Here is an 18,823-nt window from a genome sequence, read left to right as displayed (position 1 = left end):
CGAGCCCCGCGCCCGGCGGATCCGTGGGGAGGGCGCTGGGGTTAACGAGGCGCGGAGCCGCGTGGGCTTCGCCCGTGGGTCGGTGCTGACGGGACACGCACGGGTCGGGCCGGCGTTAGCAGCCTCCTCCGTGAGCAGGACGCGCGGGGACGCAGCCCTACACCTCAGCAGGTGCTGCGTTAACCGGCATTCATGGGCTTGGAATTCCGAACGTCACGGAGGCAAGGAACGGTCAAGGCTGGACGGGACCGACCTGCAGACATCATCCAGCCCAACCCCGCGTCCTATTAATACAACATCTGAGGGCTTGTCCTAAAATACTGATGATATTAATGCCACGGAAAGTCATTTTTTTATATTACTATTTTGTAATTTCTTATATTTTCWTGGGATTATTGTACATTAGCAGGACATATATGGGCATGGCCCAACACACGGACATCCTATCCCGCCAAGCCTCCATGGGGGACACTGGAACAGCCGGCACTGTCCCCAACAACATCCAAGGCTCGCACGGACGCGGTGCCCGGGCCCGGTCCAGCAGCCGAGGCGGGGACGGGTTTTGCTTGGACYCCATGAGCTTGAAGGCCTTTTCCAGCCATAACCATTCCATGATTCTAYGCTCTATTTGATCAATTCTTTAACATGTTATGGCTTTTTCCAACATATAACATKGTATTCCATCCACAAGGGATATACGGACTTTCCCTAACATATTGATGTTATATTCTATTAATATGCCGTATGTTGAACTTAGCCTAACATCAATATCATGTTATATTAATACAGCTTACATGAGCTTTCCCTGACATACTATTATTGTATTCTATTAATACCACATAYATGGATCTGGCCTAACGTTTGACTCGCGTATCTGCAAACCCAGGAAACCAAAAAACAAGAAAACAGTAAMAAAGAGCAGCTTGAAAACAGAATTTGCCCCGAGCCAGATGAACCAAATTCATATTCTTCAGGTCGAAACGTAGCGGACAGATGTGCAACAGCAATAAATACGATTCCGCTTCGGAGCAGATGATTTGATACGACGAAGCGTGAAGAACGTCTGGAATTAAAAGGGAGCGACGTGAGGGAGAGCCTCTCCCGCCAGGCCTCGCGAGGGGGTTTCCGCAGCCCCAACCGGGACAAAACACCCCCCTTGTTTGGGGACTTTGAGTGGAGGAAGTTTCGTTTCCTCCAGCCTGGCACGAGGAACACCGCAGGGAACTGCTGCCTTCGGGAGCCTGGTGGTTCCCAGAGGAGCAACGCGGAGCCTCGGGTGTAAAACTCACTTTCCGGGCTCCTTCTGGGCCCTTCTTGCTGCCGAGGCCGCTTGCAGGGCTTTGCTGGAAGACCCAGGGTTTGCTGTTTGCACTCCACGGCTGGACTTCTCCATACCCGGACTTCTCCCAAGGCCTCATTGCCTTGGAAAAGCCAAGACAGAGGATGCTGGAGCCACACGCTGGGGCCAGCGAGCGCCCAGGCTTGCCCTGCAGTGCGGGAAASAGCAGCGGGGTCCAATCCAGGTGAAAATGTACTCAAAAAGACAGCGTGTCGTTGTGACCTTCACTGTCCTCGCTTCATCTGTTACACCCGGAGCTCCCCGGCAGGGCAGATCCTGCAGAACCGGAGCTGCCCCAGCACCAGATTCCCTAACGTGGATGCTGAGGGAGACCCGGTCCCTGGCAGGGCCTGGGATAAGCCACGGGCTGCTCCGCACGGCGCACGAGGTGCAGCCGCGTCCTGCACACGGAGGGCGCCCGCAGGACTGCGCGGTGGGTCACAGCCCTCGGCAGCAACACGCGCATCCCCGTATCCGGAGAAAGGAGATCCTCAGGTTTTGCACCGGGACGTACGGTCCCTCTTAGCCGCAACACGGGGACGTGCTGCTCGTGGGAATGCAATTATCCTGCCAGGAAACACGGGACAGAGCCATAACGCTGCACCACTAAGAGCTGCACATTGAACGGGCTCTTATATTATAGATTGCCCTTTAAAGATAATGCAGGCAGAAATTAAAAGGAAAGGAACAAATCAATTCTCCTTTCATTAGTTTCCTTGGGATCTAAGCACACCACTGGCTGTCAGGAGCCTCTCCTTCCTCTTTGCAAAAAAATACCTCCAAGGAAAACCTCGCAGAACAGCTTTAAAAGATGGTTAAGGAAGACAGGGTGGAAATCCGGAGACGGCCGAGAGCTTTTAATGCTCTTCCCTTTTYCTGACCTCCCTGGGATTAATCGAGATTTGAATCCCGGGGGACAAAGCCCCATCTCGAGGCTCCTGCGCGGCCTCYGCCGTGCCGTGCCGGACCCCAGGCACCGACCGGCGTGAGAAACGCTCTGCACGYGGGAAGGAAGTGCCAGGGACCCGCGGCCCTCAGCCAAGAGGCAATTCCAACGCGCGGGCGCCGCGTCCGGCTGCGGAATCCACCCGTGGCCTCGATCCTGCCCCGCTATTTCCTGTCAGATGGCGGCAGTTTTCCTTGCCACGGGCTAAGTGCTCAGTCTGTCTCCTAAGCAAGAGGGTTTGTTTTCCTCCTGCTCTGCAGAGCTCCCGTTATTGGACATGCTCCCCATCGAGGGCTCAGTTCCAGCAAGCAGCAAGGCAAAGGGCCTGAAAATTGTTTTCCCCAAACCTGGTTTAYAGCTGGGCTTCAGGTTCTGCCCTCAGGAACTGCATTGCATTGGCCTGGCCGCATCCCGCCCCATCCTTAGGCTTGGCTCTTAAATTCTCACCCAAGTACAGAGCAGCGCCGCAGGGTCAGCCCGAGCACAGGGAGAAGCTGAGACCACAGCACTGGCRCTGCCCAAGGTAACACTGAAACCCATCTCCCACGTTAATTACTCCCACCGCTAATTGCCGTGGCAGAAASTCGGGCACGTCCGGATGAGGAGGCACCAGGGCCGCTCCTGGAGGAGCAGGGACGGTGACAGGGCTCAGCGAAGGCTGCAGCTCCAGGGTCTCAGGAGCAAATTCCAGCAGGGAAGCGGGAAGCAGCCTCAGGACGAGGAGACGCAGAAGGCGCCTGCGGAAGGGGAAGGGCTCTGCCCGCGCACGGGGCCAGCGGCCGCACGGGAGGATTCACCTACGGACACTGCAACAGGGCCACAGGAGGAAAAYGGGGCTCCGGAGAGGATCAGTTTTCCCATTCTTCCAGTGACGCTGCTGGACAATGGCACRCGCGCACTCGGAGGCAGGGCATGAATGTTGGCTGGAGCTGATCCCTTGATCTGGCCGCCGCGCTGCGTTAATCACGGGCACAGATCAATCCGGGATTTGCTGCTGTCGGGCAGATGGCCGGGCAGGCTGCAGCCGGCAGCGCTGCGGCACATCTGCCTCCCAATTATCCAGCAGCATTTTCCAATGGAGGATATTTAAAATGAGACGTTACCTAAAGACACAAGCAGTGTCCCACTCCTTGCTCCATTCAGCAAGGGCGGCGATCCACAGACCCACAGGATGGCTGAGGTTGGAAGGGACCCCTAGGGATCCCCCAGCGCAGCCCCTGCTCCAGCAGGGACACCCGGAGCACGGGGCACCCGGGCGCATCCAGGCGCCTTGGGAAGATCTGCAGANAAAAAAAAAAAAAAAAAACACTCAATAGCAGCCCTGTTTCATGCTGTTTTCCTCAACCGCTTGCTATTCACCAGTATCCAGAACATTGGTATTGGATTACATAGATTTCTTGTCTAGCCCAATACAGCTGCTCTTAAAATCTTTATTGCATCTCGCATCAGAGAATACCAAAGTGAACAAATAAAGTCTATACAAAAGCAAGACTGGAAAACTATTTCCTTATTCTCTACCCTCTGTAAGTGGAAAAAAATCCCAATTATTCTTAGATTAAGCAGCTGCATATCGTAACAATTTACAGTGCAACAGAACCAATTTATCTCAGACTTTTTTCCCTCTTCTACGCCTAAAAAATGGAAATTAAATATTCCTTTTCAAGACACAATTCATTTCTGAACTCTATTTTTAAAGGTAATACAATTTCACATCATAAAATAAGCAGTTAAATATAGAAAGTATTTGTTCAATTTATAAAACAAAACAAGGCACCAGGTAAAAATAAGCATCTGTGAATTTGACTTTTTATTATTTATTGCACTAAGGAACAATAGGGCAGTTTCACAATTTCAGTTTCTGCTTTGAAAAGGTCTGTAGCATTACTCAAACTCGAGTACTTTTACCATTGGACTTTGTCAATTTGTTATTAAGACTGCACAGACATATAAAAAAATTACTTAAACTCATTCCTTCGTGGACAATTCATCTTCCTATCATAATGACATACACTTGAAATTAAAACAATGCTAATATTTGATGAACATACAGGAAATGTCTCAGTCATGCAAATACAGGAAAAGTTTAACCATATAGAAATWAAAAAAAAAGCAAAAAAGAAAAACAGAACTACGATTTTTGCAATTGTGCCCACGTATTTACCTCTAAGACTGAAGTCACCTACAGGTAAACAAGCAAAACTTTCAGTCCTTCTCAAGCACTTCACAGCTACAGCTCATTTCTAGGTAGAGGGGGATCTGCAAGTCCAAATGAACCACTATAAAGCCCAGTTAAAAAAGAAAAAGTCCTAGTATACTACGGAGAGTAATGAATAACTACTTGAAGATTATGGCTGTTCCTTATGGAGTGCAAAGTCAAAATGTTTCGAAACCAAATAATTCTATATTAATTTACATTTAATTTTCTTTAATTTCATTGTCCCAGTAAAATATAAGAAAACAGTCTTTCCACAGGTATAAAATGTGGAAATATTTTAAAAAGAGGGGAGTCATTTTTTTCTAATGCAAATGCAATCATCAGATTCCATATTTAGTCTTGGTAACAGGTTCTTGTTAGAATCCATGTTTGGTGGCTTTTGCATGCACTTAACTGGAACAAAGCTCACTGAACGTCTTCTTAAGAGCTCACCAAAACATAAATCATGCTGAAAAATAAAAGAAAAATATTAAGATAAAACATTTTGATTACTGTCAAACACATATAGCTCTACATATAACATGTTAAATACTATGTAGTTTTATACATTCTTCTAAGAAATAAATTGCCGTGAGGCACATGGATTGTGACTATACTGAAGTTTTTAGAGAAACCAGCACACGCAATTTAATGTCTTTGTAAAAAACTAAAAAAATGGCATTATAAAATAAGACATGACTAGACAGTACAAGTTCAGCTGTCACTAGGTCAACCAACATTAAGATGGGGAGTCCTACGCAAAGTCAATTAACACGTTAAAAGCCTTGGACTGTTGTAGTTAGGTCATAGGAGCTACAGCACGCAAAGAGAAGGGGACCACGTGCCAGTTCCCACTGTTGTGTGGTGTGTGACACACAAACACCCAGCACAGGGGTGGCTCAATCCACTGTTGGCTTGAGAGCAGGGGGAGGAAGGAAACCCGGAGGTTGCCCTGGCTTTTCTGGTTCCTACACCTTCCACTTCTGGAGTGACTCTTCTGCCTTTAACAGAAAGGAACTGACATCAAAGTAACCTCTTACACTAGAAAATTACTATTCCAGCTTCTCAACAAAAATACTGGGGATTTATTAAATGGGCCTTAGAAGAAGAAAGGCTTGGAGCTTTCAAGTCCCCGGGCAGATTTTCTGAAGCAAACTTAAGTATAATGAGGTTCAAATCAATAATTAAAACCAAATTACAACTTGTGTTTAAAACAGAAAAATAATCCTCAGTTACAATGTATTCAAGAATGTTGATGTTATTTATGTTTTCATGTACAATGTTTCTACGCCAAACCCCATCAGAAAGTTTCTGACTTAAATGGGAGAAGAAAAAAGAAACAGAACTTACCCATATAGATAGTAGAAAAATGATAGAAGGTAGAATGCTAATTTGCACCATCCTTCTTTCTGGCAATAGGCTAAAATATCTGCATTCATGATGGTTGTAGGGTCGTACAGACCAGGGCCGCTCATCACAGGTCTGCTCATATACCTGGAAGCGATACACAATTAGCAAGAGATGGGGGTTTTTTTGCAGGAACAAGAAAGGAAAATGTTGTTTCCTGCCCCCTATCTGCATACCCACCGATTCATACCAAATTGAGGCAAGGAATCACATCCAGCAGAGCAATTCCATAAAGGAGTCGTGAGCTGCTGGGGGAGCACGCAGCTCCTGCTGAAGTTCAAGGACTTTTCAGGAGTTTCTACACCCTGTGCTGCAGGAGCTGTCCCACCGCGAGACAGGCCAAACTGTGCCATTCGCTGGCAGAGTATTGGACAAGTTTGCAAGTTTACATCTCATTTTAAAAGAAAATAGTGTTTTGATTCAATGTTAAATGGTACTGCTCAAGAAAAGGTTGGGTATGACAGATAAGAGGGCAGCATACAGAATCACAGAATGGCTGAGGTTGGAAAGGACACCTAGAGAACATCCAGCGCAGCCCCTGTTCCAGCAGGGACACCCAGACGCACCCAGGTGGGTTGGGAAGATCTCCAGAGCAGGGAAGATCTCCAGCCTCCCTGGGCAGCCTGGGCCAGGGCTCGGGCACCCTCACACAATAGTTCTTCCTCACCTGGAGATGGAACAGCCTGGGTTTGTCCTATCACTGGCCATCACCCAGAAGAGTTTGGCACCTTCCTCCCTCCATCCTCCCCTCAGGTGTTTGTCCATGTTGATCAGATCCCTCTCMCCCTTCTCTCCTCCAGGCTCAACAGGCCCCGCTCGCTCAGTCTCTCCTCACACGAGCTGCTCCAGCCCCTTCCCCATCCCTGTSGCTCTGCGCTGGCCCCTCTCCAGCAGCTCCACGTCCCCCTTGTCCCGGGGAGCCCAGAGCTGCCCCCAGTGCTCCAGGTTTGGCCTCCCCAGAGCGGAGCAGAGGGGCAGGATCAGGATCCCCTCCCTGCCCTGCTGGCCACGTCCTCCTGATGCAGCCRGGAGCCCSTTGGCCTTCTTGGCCACRAGAAGGGCCAAGTGCTTTTTACCAGCACTATCCCTATCCAAAGCGCTGCCACGTCACAGGACCCCTCGGCGAGGTCCCCATGCAGCAGCATCCACAGCCACGTGCCCTCTCTGCAGGAGAGCTGTTCAGTACTAGCCTTCCTCCCMCACACACACCCCTTTAACCAGCTGCTCTTCCTCTTAATGGGACTCCTCTTCCTCCACAGCAGCTTSGCTACCTTTCCAGAGCTTTTGGCTAGTGCTGTGACACACTTAGCTGACCAAGAAGTCATTCAGGTGCCAGATGTGCCGGACATGAGTTCCACTCGAGAGCTGTTAAGATCTGCAGGAGGTTTTCCTCGCCTGAAAGAGAGAGCAGCATCGATCACGTTTGCTCTGTGGTCCATTGACACGTTCCCCAGCACCGGCAGGATGAGCAGAACCCCACGCACGTTCCCGGGCAGCTAAAAGGAACAAACTCACACCTGGTATTTAYGGCCCTCCCTCTCATTGTAAAAGGGCTGCTTTGCAATCAACACAGGGAACAGAGCTGTTTAATTAAACGTTTTATTTAAACCAATACAAGCACCATGCTTAGCAAAAAAGATTTGGTTTAAAGTAAACATGCAACGTGAACTAGCAGAGACTAAACAGCAGATGGAAGTTGTACTGGTTACGGGTAATTTCATGGAATTGCAGAAGTACCAAGACTGGCCACGACCCCCTCAAGCTCCTTCCACGGCCTGCAGCCAACACGACCCAGCACACGAGAACCTGCACGGAGTCGACACGGGGTGTTTCTGGACTTGCTGTTTTATAGGTTAAGATACAAAACCGGAATCTTGGTACAAACACGTAAAATGCTCCTTTGGAGAAGCAGAAAGGTGTCAACACCTCTGTTATTGCCTCCGTTGAGAGATCAAAATAACACTCATGGTTCTAGAAACACTTCTAAACCGAGTATCAGCATCCAAACTTTGCTTTTTGTGAAAAACAGTTAAATGTTACAAGTCCATTTTAYGGCCTAACATGCAAATTCATGCTTTAATTCACCTTACCACCAATGAATAGGATTACAAGAGCTGTATCCCAGCCACCTATTCAATATTTAAACGCAAACCAGATGAATTGTAGCAGAAGCCTCTCTTTAGGAGACACCTCCAAGCTTAACTTAGGCCAAGAACTTTATGGCCGACTTGCTAAACTCCTGAAAAATAGGAGCTCACAATGGAAAATACTCTCAGACCTTTAGCTACAAAGGCGCCCAGAGGTGGCATTAGGTGATTTTCATTGTCCTTTACTACGAGCACCCCTTAGAGATGTAAAAATTCAGACAAATGTATGATGAGAGAYAGGCAACTCTGCTGGAAATGCAGTCAGAAAATGCTGCTCTGAACACGGACACCTCTGCCTGCCCTCGTGCAGGGGGAGCAGGGGAAGGAAAGTGCAGTTCCGAGGAGGAGGAAGGGAAAGTACGTTATGAAAACACATTATTTGTGCAGGACAGATGGGGATATCATTAATGCCTTTGTTGCAGGAATTCAGCATTACTGGCCTTGTTATTTAATGCCACGACCCAAAACCTCGTGAGCCTAGGACAGTTAAGGAGCAGTAGAGAGGTGGGTCCGAACACTGCATCAAACACAGGGAAACCACAACGAAATGTCCTGTGCTGAGGGGGCCACTTGSCCAAGGGCTTTGGAGAGGCCGAGGGAGCAGCAGCCGGGTGCTGGCAGCCCACCCGTGCACAAAGCACGACGACGGAGAGCACAGAGGCAGCCTTTCCCGCCACAAACCAAGGGAAGGTGACAAGTGACAGCCGTCCCCGCACRCTGCTCCTTGACCCGGCCTCCCTTGAGCACAGCACCAGCACAACAAGACTCGCTGCTCTAAGACCGATGCTTAGGGTGACACCGTTCCTTAAACCAAAGTCGTATTTATACAAGTTTGTCACAAAAGGTGGCTTGGCTTTTATTGATCCATAGTACAGAACAATCGAGTAACAGTTGCATGATCAGTATTTTCTGTCCAGGGAAACCCAGTGTTCCAGTTCATTATGTTAACACAGAAATCTTATTTCCTTTACTTACAAGCAGTTATTTCTGCACCGAAAGATCAGTTCAATCAGATCTGAACATCTGCATTTTGAAGAGCTCCTGCCAGCTCAGATTCATATACAAGCAACCGAGCAGGAACATCAAACCAAGAAGAGATTCACCAACACTGAGGACCTCTGCACGTGAATTGCACATGATATTAGGCAAATGAGTGCCTTAATACAGCTTTTCACACACTTTCCTTCAGCACAGGTTTCACAGCATGAAATACTGGCCTCTTCAGTTAACACTGTATTCTTTTTGCAAACTGATCTGTTCAGCAGCTGTTCTGGAAGGTGTGGTGGTATCTACAGGAAGCTGCTCTTGCACAGACAGTTCAGTAGCACGACAAACACTCACGAGCTACGCAGGGAGACGCTGCCACACGAGCCCTCCTCCTGCCACTGCATGCGCTGAACACGGTGTCACAGATCAGACAACTAGTCTACTCAATATAAAACAGACCTGTAAAAAGACTGGTCATTTATAAAAGTTAAATACTATTTTCACATTAGAATCTTTGCTGTTTCAAAGAGATGAACTGTAAATAAATCAAGATCAAATGATCGCTTATGCAAAAATGGAATGTAATCTTGGCCAACAAGCAGGTAAGAAAGTTAAAACACTGTCATGAACATACTTGAGAGCTACATGTGGCCAACTTTTATAGGAAAAAAGAGGAAGAAGATACAAATCATTCTGTATCATGAAAAGCTTTAAGTTCCTGGACTCCTACAAATGGAGTAGATGACTGGAATTTTAAAGAAAATTAGGTTATCTTTTAACAGATGTCAACTGCAGCACTAGGCACTAAGAAAAAGTATTACTTGGATTCTTTAACTTTTTTCTTTTAACCAAATTTGTAATAAGTGGCAGTGTAAAATCCTCAGGTCATTTTAAAGCTAACAAATTAAAGGCACACAGTATTACCAGGTGTCCATAGAAAGGAAAAGAGCAAAGAGGTAAACTTCTTAACAGTGTAGTAAGTTACATATGCAAGACATCTGGTGTGAGAGTAACCAGAGTTGTAATTCAGCCCTTAGTTATCATTTAGTTCCTATAAGACTCTATTAACATGAGAACTGGACAGTCAAAGCTTTGCCCTGAAATTTAGTAAGATTGACTCAGCCAACTGAGAAATCACTGGAATGACAAAAAACGGTTATTCCGGGAATTTGGAAAAGTTCAGRGGGACTCAATGGAAGGACAGAGGGATAGGTTTGCTGTACAAGGATTCTGTCTTTTTAGTACTAAATACTTCCAGGGACTAGTTTGCAAAATTCAGAAGACATGAAGTCAAAAAGTCTGACAAGTCAGTGACTACACAATTTTTGCATATACGTGGCTTGCATACGCCGTAAGGATGCATTTGTAGCTCGGAAAGAGTTAGCGTCAGCTTCCAAATTATGTTGGTAAGATAGTTATAAATTCAGAACTGAACTATTCTAATTATAGAAATATTAATCACAGGAGTGCAAAAGGAGTCCCTGCGGAGGAGTATTCCCTTTATAAGGTACATATAAGGAAATGCCTGCAAAGATTTGTTACTTCAAGGAGACAGACTGGCTATTCTTCGCACAAACTCTGCACAAGAGATGTACTGCAGGAGACATGTAAATACAGTGCATTTAGATGTAAGTATTCATGCCTGGTTCCAGTATTATCAGGATGGTACATAAATACTTATTACAGAGGTTTTCTTAATGGAAGAAGCCCAGTTTCTCCCGCAGCCATTCTTCAGTTAGGTCTTCTGTATTTCTTATTTCAAATACCTAAACAAAACGGTAACATATAAATAACTGTATTCAACAGGGATAAGCATATGATGCATTAAATACCTTTCCTCACAGGTTATCAGTAGACTTTAAAATAGCTGTAGGCCAATAACCAAACTAGAACTTTCATCCACTTTCATCAGTTAATATTTCAGAGTAACAAGTAGAAAATACGTAAGATCATAAGTGTCAAAAATTGTTACTAACTAAAGCAAGTGAAAACTTCATAATTCCTACTTCTACACTTCATTCTAGTTCTTTAAGAACACCCACGAGAACACAATAATTGCTACACATTTAAGCTACTTTGAAACAACATCATCTCTAATTCCTTAGCCTTGAGAGCAAGAGGGTCACCCACCTGAAGGGTAAAAACAAATTTAACTTCTGCCCTGACTTAGCCCCAAAGACCAGGAAGTTTGTTTAGCTCAAGATGCAGTTATTCTCCTTTGAATGAAATAAATCCGTACCACTGAAACACATTCTGCCTCCCTCAAAAAAAAAAAAAAAAAAAAGCCTTAAAAATTGCCTCAAAAATTCTATTAAATCAATATAATCTGGAGTTAGAAAATGACATCAAGCCACAAATATATTCTTTACATTCCATGTTGGAAAGTGACTATTTTGACACCTCCAGGAGAATTTAAAGTCCATTCTATATTATTAAATGGAAACTTTCGGTGGGTGATCTTTTTCAGAAGAGGCAGGTAAATAAGTTTTGCAAATCCATAGACCTTGGGAAGTGTTTTGCAAGAAAACTATTTTGAGATTGCTGTTACTATTCTGACCATATTCAAAATAAAGCTATTTCTAGCACTGCATCAATTATCTATCCTTTCAACTTACACTGCTGCAAAAAGCATGCTAAGGTTGGCATAAYAAATAGAGTTTTAGAAGAATCTGCAAACTTGCCATTTTGTCCTTACCCATTTTACCAATTTAATCTTCTGTAGGAAACAATTTAGATTTCCTATCGTTTCTCATTACCCATCCCTGCTGGAATAGTCTTTGGACAGTGATTCTTGTATTTGGACAGTGATTCACTACTATCAACTAAAATACTAACTTATTAAATAAAATATGGAATAAATAAAAATCAGAACTAGAGCATTAAGCCTTAGAGCTTAACAGAAGCCAAGCTGACAGGCRAGTCATTGAAAAACAAGAGGTCTCAGCTGAATCCCTGCAGCAATCAGGGCAGGAGGAAGTCACAGCATGAGCAAGAATGAAACAGGGTTCGGGGAGGAGCAAGGGTAGAGCAGCAAGTAAACAACCTGAGCCGGCTGCAGGGCAGGGGCAGCCCCAGAAGGAAGATAATCGCGTGCCTCTAATCTGGGCTTCCGCTCCAAAGCCTTTCAGACAGAATTCCTCCCACTTGACAAGTGGGAACAACTACAAAATAGTTGTTCCCAGGCTTCTGCCTTCTTTTCATCAGTTCTTGCTCCTGGCTGAATGTTCCTTTCTTACAAACGGCCTCTAGAAGGGTGGAAGGTGACAATCTTCCCCTTGCCCCAATATACGTTTTTACCAGGATGTTAAAGAACTTGGTCAGCGTAAAACAGACAATAGTGGTGAAATCATCCCATACTGTATGAAAAACAAGTGACCATTGAATCTATGTAGCTTTCCTAGCCAAAACTAAAACCTTGAAAAATGCAGGTGCTAATTAAACAGAAATTTCAAAGACCTCAAAAATGACAATTAGGGAACTTTTTTTTTTTTTCCTCTTAATACTTATGTCTAGTGAAAGCAGTGATTTTTTTTTTTTTTTTTTTGTAGAGAAAGCAGGGAAAGGAAGGTTTGCAGTTGTTCTATAACTGACTCCTATTATTTACAAATACTTAAAGCAGTCTAAATTCCATTCTATTATCTATTTAATTTTTACCAACCAAGCAATGGTTATTTCACGCACTGATGGCTTTGCTACATAGGCAGCCAACACAGGTACGTACTAACAAAGTCAAGCAGTAAGTTTTTTGCAACTGCCTTCCCTCTTGCTTTCATTTTAGACTTAAATTCTGAAGGCTACATTCTGTAAGTACAGAATCCTATAAATCATGCAGCTTATAGCAAAACAAGAATATACCATAATAGATTTCACCCTATCCTTCTCAAAAATTATTTCTCCAAAAAGATACTACCCCAATGAAAGATTTTGGCCCCACTTTTGGCCTTAGAAAACATTTTTCTTCTTCCTGTCCCTTAAAAATCCCAAAATTCCTATGCGTGCTCCTTTTTTTCTGTCTTCCTGAAGCAGAACCTGCTCACTCTTATTTGTACTGTATCTATACGAGGCTAAGAGAAAAACATCAAATTCTGAAACATGCACTTAAGGGGGAGACACTTATTTCAAATAGTCATTTATACCTTAGTGAGTTCAGCTGTCTGCACGAGCTTGTTCTTGCTCCCAGCATACATCATCTGCTGCTCAGGCTTACATCCTGTAGTTGTGGGAAAAGAAAAAACGGGGTTTGGATATTTTCACTGCAATACTTCAAAGAAGCTTTTTTTAATCCAAATCAAAAGCTGAGTCTCCACGCAGAAGACTGACCTAATTCTTTACATACCRTATCATCCTTGCTCTTAACTTTCGTACTTGAAAAGCATTTGCTGGTTATAGTCATGTGGTACTCAGGTTATATTTGTATTTCTGCTTAGAGCTGACAAACATCACAGTAATTAAGCTTTAATTGCAATTCACAGCAAACAGCCACCAAATCGCCAACAACTACTACCTCCTGTAGTGGTACTACAGACCAACAACTACTACCTCCTGTGGTGCCAATTACACCACGTTAAATTCTTCATCCTTCTGCCATCTATGTCTAGATTTCCAGGTCTTTGCTAGTTACACTTACACAGCTCAGAATAGAGAATGCATCTGAATTTGAATCAAAAATAAATTCACACACTGCACTGGTTTGAACCTCTGCTCTCTTCCAGTCTCCTCCAAACCCTCCAGCTTAATTCATAGCTCAATTTTTATTTTATTTTTTTAAATTCAATGCAAACCAGAGCAGCTTCAGTCACACTGGACATTAAGTAGATGGTTAGACTTCCAACTGCTGGTTTATCACCTATGACTCAGCCTGACCACTAACTTTTGTGTGCAGAATATTTTTGGAAACCAAAAGATCACGAAAGATCTGGACACCTTTTCTTTAATATTTTTTCTTGTTTAGAAAGTTCCAGGTATGGGCATAGTTTTAAATCCTACAGACCATGAAGAGCATGAGATAAACTGTCTGTTCCTATCAGTGTTAAGTTCACCTGCATCAGCTATTTCAGGAAGATTCTTATTGCTGTTCCACTCTCAGAATATCCTCCTGAAGAGAAGTAACACCCCTAACATTCACACAAGAGATGCTCTGGTAACCCCAACAAATATACTCATGAGTTGCTAATCTTTAACCTGCCTCATTATCCTAGCTCCAAGAAGGATCAAATAATGTAATCAATTTATCATCTTCTTCCATAGGATAACGAGGATAATCCAGTCATACCAGAAAGTTACCCTACTACAACTCTGAACACATAGGGCACTCAGGGGTGATTCAGCCCTGTAAAATTCAAATGAAGTCACATGTTGTTTGACTTCTACTAAAATGACAGTTCCAAGTGCAGCCTGGTCTATACTGAGGGTCACTGTAAGGGAAGTAGAAGTCAATAAACTTGGGACAACCTAAGGTTCTAGTTTCTTTCTCCCTGACCACTGCCAGCCCCAAATGCATTGAGAACCTCTAACAACTAAGGAGATTTGGATGGATGTAAATATTCACACTTGCAACAATCTGACAGTGAGAACAGAGCTTTTACTCCAGASATTCCTCTTTATCAAAGCTCTCCAGCTAATACTGCAGCTTTACAGTGCCCTGATTTCGGTACTGGCATAACCAAGTTTATCCTTCAGTATCTGAATCACTGTTTGAGCACGAAGCACTCATTTTAGCTACTATGTACTGTAAACACTGAATGTTCTCTGCCATAGAAGATATCATTCACAATATTTACTCACCAACTGGACTGGAAAAGATAAAGCACAATGGGTAAGAAACTCTTCCATCATCATGCTGATACTTGTAGCTATACACAATGAATGTTTTTCTGAGGTTAAAGAAAGTAAAAATCCATGATTTTATTAGCTACAACCCCCAGTTATCAAAGCCAAAGTTCTTTTCAGTTTTACATTCCAGAAAATGCTCTGACTTCAATAATTCATCTCACTGGTCTCCTATCTTCACTTTCATCTACTATTTCAAATCCACATGTGACTTTCAGTGGTTTTGACCCTAGTTTTCTTTACCAAGCCCTCCCACATCAGGGGGCAAGAGGTGCTTCTGTACTGCTGTTTCATTTCACATTAGAGGGTGAAAAATCACCCTTTTCATTGCATACAGTTGTCCCCCATTTAGCTTTCTAAAAAGACTTCCCACACCCACCACTAAGTTTCTGACCTCATGAAAGCCAAATTCTTTCCTTGAAGACTAAGCACTGCTTTGTTTCAGGTGTTTTGCTGAACTTGAATGCAAATTTTAGCCAAAATTCTTCTCTTATAGCCTCCTACCATGTCATGTCCATCAAAAAGATTAAGAATGGCACCTGGAATAACACCACCCAGCCTGCCTCTGAAGTAAACAAACTCTTCCCAATTCACACACCTACACTCCTCCCAAACGCGGTTACAACAGCAAAACAGCATGGGTCACTTGCTCAGAAATTATCAAAACATGTCCTAAGCTACACAGGCAGTTTTCTATACTTTTAAGGAACCACATACAGAATTAGTATAGCCATTTCTTGATATTAATAGTGTAGCTTCAGCTTATTTCCTTTTAAACTATATGCTGTATCATTTGGGGGAAGTCAAACCTTTTCCTTGAGGAAAAGGCTCAAGYGTTACCAGTTATTGGTCGACTTAGTCTTTACAAAGTGGAACACGACTGCTCGGTGCCTCACGAGAGCTGATCCCTGCATTATTTCACAGCTACAACATTAGTAGACTTGCACTATGGCCAAGTATTGGCAAAAAAGTAGGAAATCCAACTTGGAACATTCTGAGCAGTTTCCAGGAATGAGCGAGACCAGATGTCAGCAATGTGAGAAGGATATCGAGGTTGTCTCTCGGGCAGCTCGTCTTTTAGTTCATCGGGAGAGATACCCTGGTAATATTAAACACAAGCAAGATTTGAGCAAATTAATTTGCAGCCACATACAACGAAGACTGAAACAGAACAGCAGTAGAGTGAAACAGCTGCAAGTTAAATGCACATCCACAGTTTAACTGATAATGATCTCTCGCACAAATTACTACAGCACTTTAGGAAACCTTGCCTGTTAATAGATTCCTATGACTAAACAGAATTAATGTGAGCATGAATAATCATCCCTATTTTAGACATAACGGGTTTAGAAAACATTTTTGGCTCTAGCTGGATATGCTGGCAGCTACTCTGCTTTTCTAACTTTACTATTAAGCAAAAGTAAGCACATCCAAGAGAGTATCTGTTAAAGTCAACTACATAAATGGTGCTTTTGGAAATTCAGCCCTTCCTTCTCCAGCAGAAAAAGTCCCTGTTCTCTTCAGATGTTATATTATCTCCCCCATTCTGGGGAATAAGAGCTTTAATACCCAAATCCCTGCAAAGGATTTAATTTTGCCCTATGCACCATCAAGAAACACTACACACTGGTCTGACCTTATTATGCCACCTATCATATTTAGAGTCTGGAAAGGATTAGCAATGCTCTTAATTGCTCTTAACAAATCAGTTCAGAGTCAAATATGCAGATCAACATGGAAATGCAGCAGAAATCTCTTCAAAAAGCTAGCAAGTGCCAAGAGATGCTTTCTACATACAATATTATATTGTTACAGCTTTAAATTAAGCCTTGTGCCATTAATTAGTCAACTCAATCGCCTCTGAAAAGTTCCACTATTAATAGTGCTGTGTTTTACATGCAGAGTGACCATGCATTTAAATAAGCTCATGACCCAAATTAGATTAAGAGTTTGATAACGATTTGAAACTAAGGCAGTACCTTAGAGACAACAATACATTGCAGGCTGAAGATACTCTTATTTACAATTCATTTAACAAACCTCATGCTCCTCATCCAGTACCACCAGCTGTTTATCCTTGTCGATTTTCACTATAAATCAAAATAAAATAAATCAACTTTTTATATAAAGAYGCTTACATCCACCCACATTTAAACTGCAGTCCAGCCATCACTTTATACAATGTACGAGTGAAGCTTTTTGATCTCCCCCAGCAGCACGGTCCTTGTGCTTCCCTTCTGCTCTTCCATCCTTATCCCAAGACTTCATAAAATCTTTGCAGTTAAAAGAAGTGCACAATCTAGTGCTGTTCACTGCATTTTTTGTTTTTCCTCTCTCTCTCCAAATTTCAAAGGCAGAAAGTTCAAAATCTGTTACTTCATGGCCACGGAGTTCACAAACTCAAAATCAGCATACTTGGACTTYGTATTTTGCTGTCATTTTACAACTAGTGGCAGACCTTAAGCCACACGTAAGTATTAACACTCCGCTAAGAACAAATGAGGCCAAGTCTTGCAGCACGAGAAGATCATCACATTGTTATTAAAATCACACAGGGGATGGGAGGTACTGAAGCTTACACCAGAAGCATCTTCTTGGATCACAAYTGTCTGTTACAGCAGCAAAATTACACGGGAGGGAAGAGAGGAGATGGGATTTTCTGCAAGACCTTGCAACTTTTGCCAGTAATGTTTTTAACTTACTTATAATGGCAGCATTGTTGGTTTCTTTACGAAACCGGAATTTTCTCAGTTTCTCCACCAGGTCTTCAGCAACATCACAAACCACCAGAGACTCACTCTATAAAAGGGAAACAGCAGAAGGAGGGAACAGTGAGGAAAATCTTTCAAAAATAATAGGAGAAAAAAAGATATCACGGGTATGTGCATTGGACAAACTCTACTGAAGCAGAACTACTTGTAACCTGTTGAAAGCTCACAAAGACACATAAACCAGAAGAACAGAAATGAAAGCAGATCTTAAGGACACAACAAGAGAACACTTATCTCCTCCATTATTCTTTTTCAAAGCCACACAGTTTTATTAACTATTCCCAAAGCCAAATCATTCCAAAATATTTATCTTTTGAAGGATTCCTATTTCTGCAACACACTTCTTAAACATAAACAAACTTACAGGGCATTTGTCAAGATCAGTCCTGAAATCAGAGGCCCTAAAGGCTGCAGTTAAGTAGTTAAAATAATGATTTAGATTCATAAAAGCTGTTACTAGTACTTCAGGAGAACAGAGATTCTAACCAAGGGGCACCATCTTTTCTAACCAGAAAAGTATTAACTGAGCCTTTGAGATTTGCACATGTGCAGGAAGTACTTAAACATTTTAAWCAAAAAGTCTGCCTATTTTCCCTCCCGCTTTTAAGGCACCAATTTAAAGTTTTCAGAACGCCCAAGTAACCCATTACTCATCGCCCCGCAGATGGGGAAGGAAATGATTATTTCACAAGCGGCCCTGCACGTTGTCTGCCCTTAAAGGAGCAACTCGAACTGCTCCAGCCCAACCGCTGCCACTTCCGCAGCGGCGTTTTACACGTTCCACCATCTCCACCAGCCCAGAGGAGCCGCAAGCCAAACTGGGGTAAAAAAGCTCATTTACCACCCCAGCTACCTACTCCTACCGTCCATGGGTATTGCTAGGGCACCTTCCTGCCAAGGCTGCTGTATTTCAAGAMGCCCTTAAAATTAAAATGATAAAAAAATAAGAAGTTGGTTTCTGGGGATTTCCCGCCGTCCTCACAGCCACAAACGCCGTTAACGGCCGCTCCCGCTGCTCACTGAGGCAGSGGGCTCCTCCAGAGCCCGGGGGCTGTATTTTACGGGTGAGATTCTACACAAAGCGCTCTTTTKGGGGGATGGCGGTTGCTTTTTCCCTCCTAAAGAGGCAGGGAAGCCCGCTGGGAGCCCTCGGGACCGGCGGGCTCGCTCCAACGGTCGGGGCGCCGGGCACCTGCCGAGCGG

The 18,823-nt window shown here is 43.8% G+C and overlaps 2 protein-coding genes and 1 long non-coding RNA gene across 4 annotated transcripts in view; all 3 read right to left on the bottom strand.

The window, feature by feature from the left end:
* The window catches only part of CNIH1 (cornichon family AMPA receptor auxiliary protein 1), an 8,429-nt gene extending 7,036 nt beyond the window's left edge, over nt 1-1,393 (bottom strand). The window contains exon 1 of the mRNA XM_026051490.1: nt 1,290-1,393. Within this exon, the coding sequence (XP_025907275.1) occupies nt 1,290-1,393 (104 nt within the window). The remainder of the gene's footprint in view (nt 1-1,289) is intronic.
* A 3,374-nt stretch (nt 1,394-4,767) lies between these two features.
* Nucleotides 4,768-6,461, bottom strand: LOC112957816. The gene is made up of 2 exons (XR_003251277.1): nt 5,830-6,461; nt 4,768-4,948 (listed from the first exon to the last, which is right to left on the bottom strand). It is a non-coding gene; the product is annotated as an uncharacterized LOC112957816 (long non-coding RNA).
* A 1,581-nt stretch (nt 6,462-8,042) lies between these two features.
* Nucleotides 8,043-18,492, bottom strand: GMFB (glia maturation factor beta). Of its 2 annotated transcripts, none has more exons than XM_026051513.1 (7): nt 18,484-18,492; nt 17,552-17,648; nt 16,890-16,939; nt 15,899-15,948; nt 14,805-14,887; nt 13,157-13,230; nt 8,043-10,786 (listed from the first exon to the last, which is right to left on the bottom strand). In XM_026051513.1, coding segments are annotated over exons 2-7 (330 nt in total). In that variant the 5' UTR covers nt 17,553-17,648; nt 18,484-18,492; the 3' UTR covers nt 8,043-10,714. The 2 variants fall into 2 exon arrangements, with proteins under 2 accessions (XP_025907298.1, XP_025907297.1); XM_026051512.1 differs by lacking the exon at nt 18,484-18,492 and adding an exon at nt 17,985-18,080.
* Nucleotides 18,493-18,823: the final 331 nt, after the last annotated feature.

The sequence above is a fragment of the Nothoprocta perdicaria genome, unplaced genomic scaffold (genome assembly GCF_003342845.1).
Source record: "Nothoprocta perdicaria isolate Ctin4 unplaced genomic scaffold, notPer1 scaffold_76, whole genome shotgun sequence".
In the NCBI taxonomy this organism is placed as follows: Eukaryota; Metazoa; Chordata; class Aves; order Tinamiformes; family Tinamidae; genus Nothoprocta; species Nothoprocta perdicaria.
The sequence above is the reverse complement of the archived record's forward strand: the minus strand, read 5'-3'. Positions and strand labels throughout refer to the sequence as shown.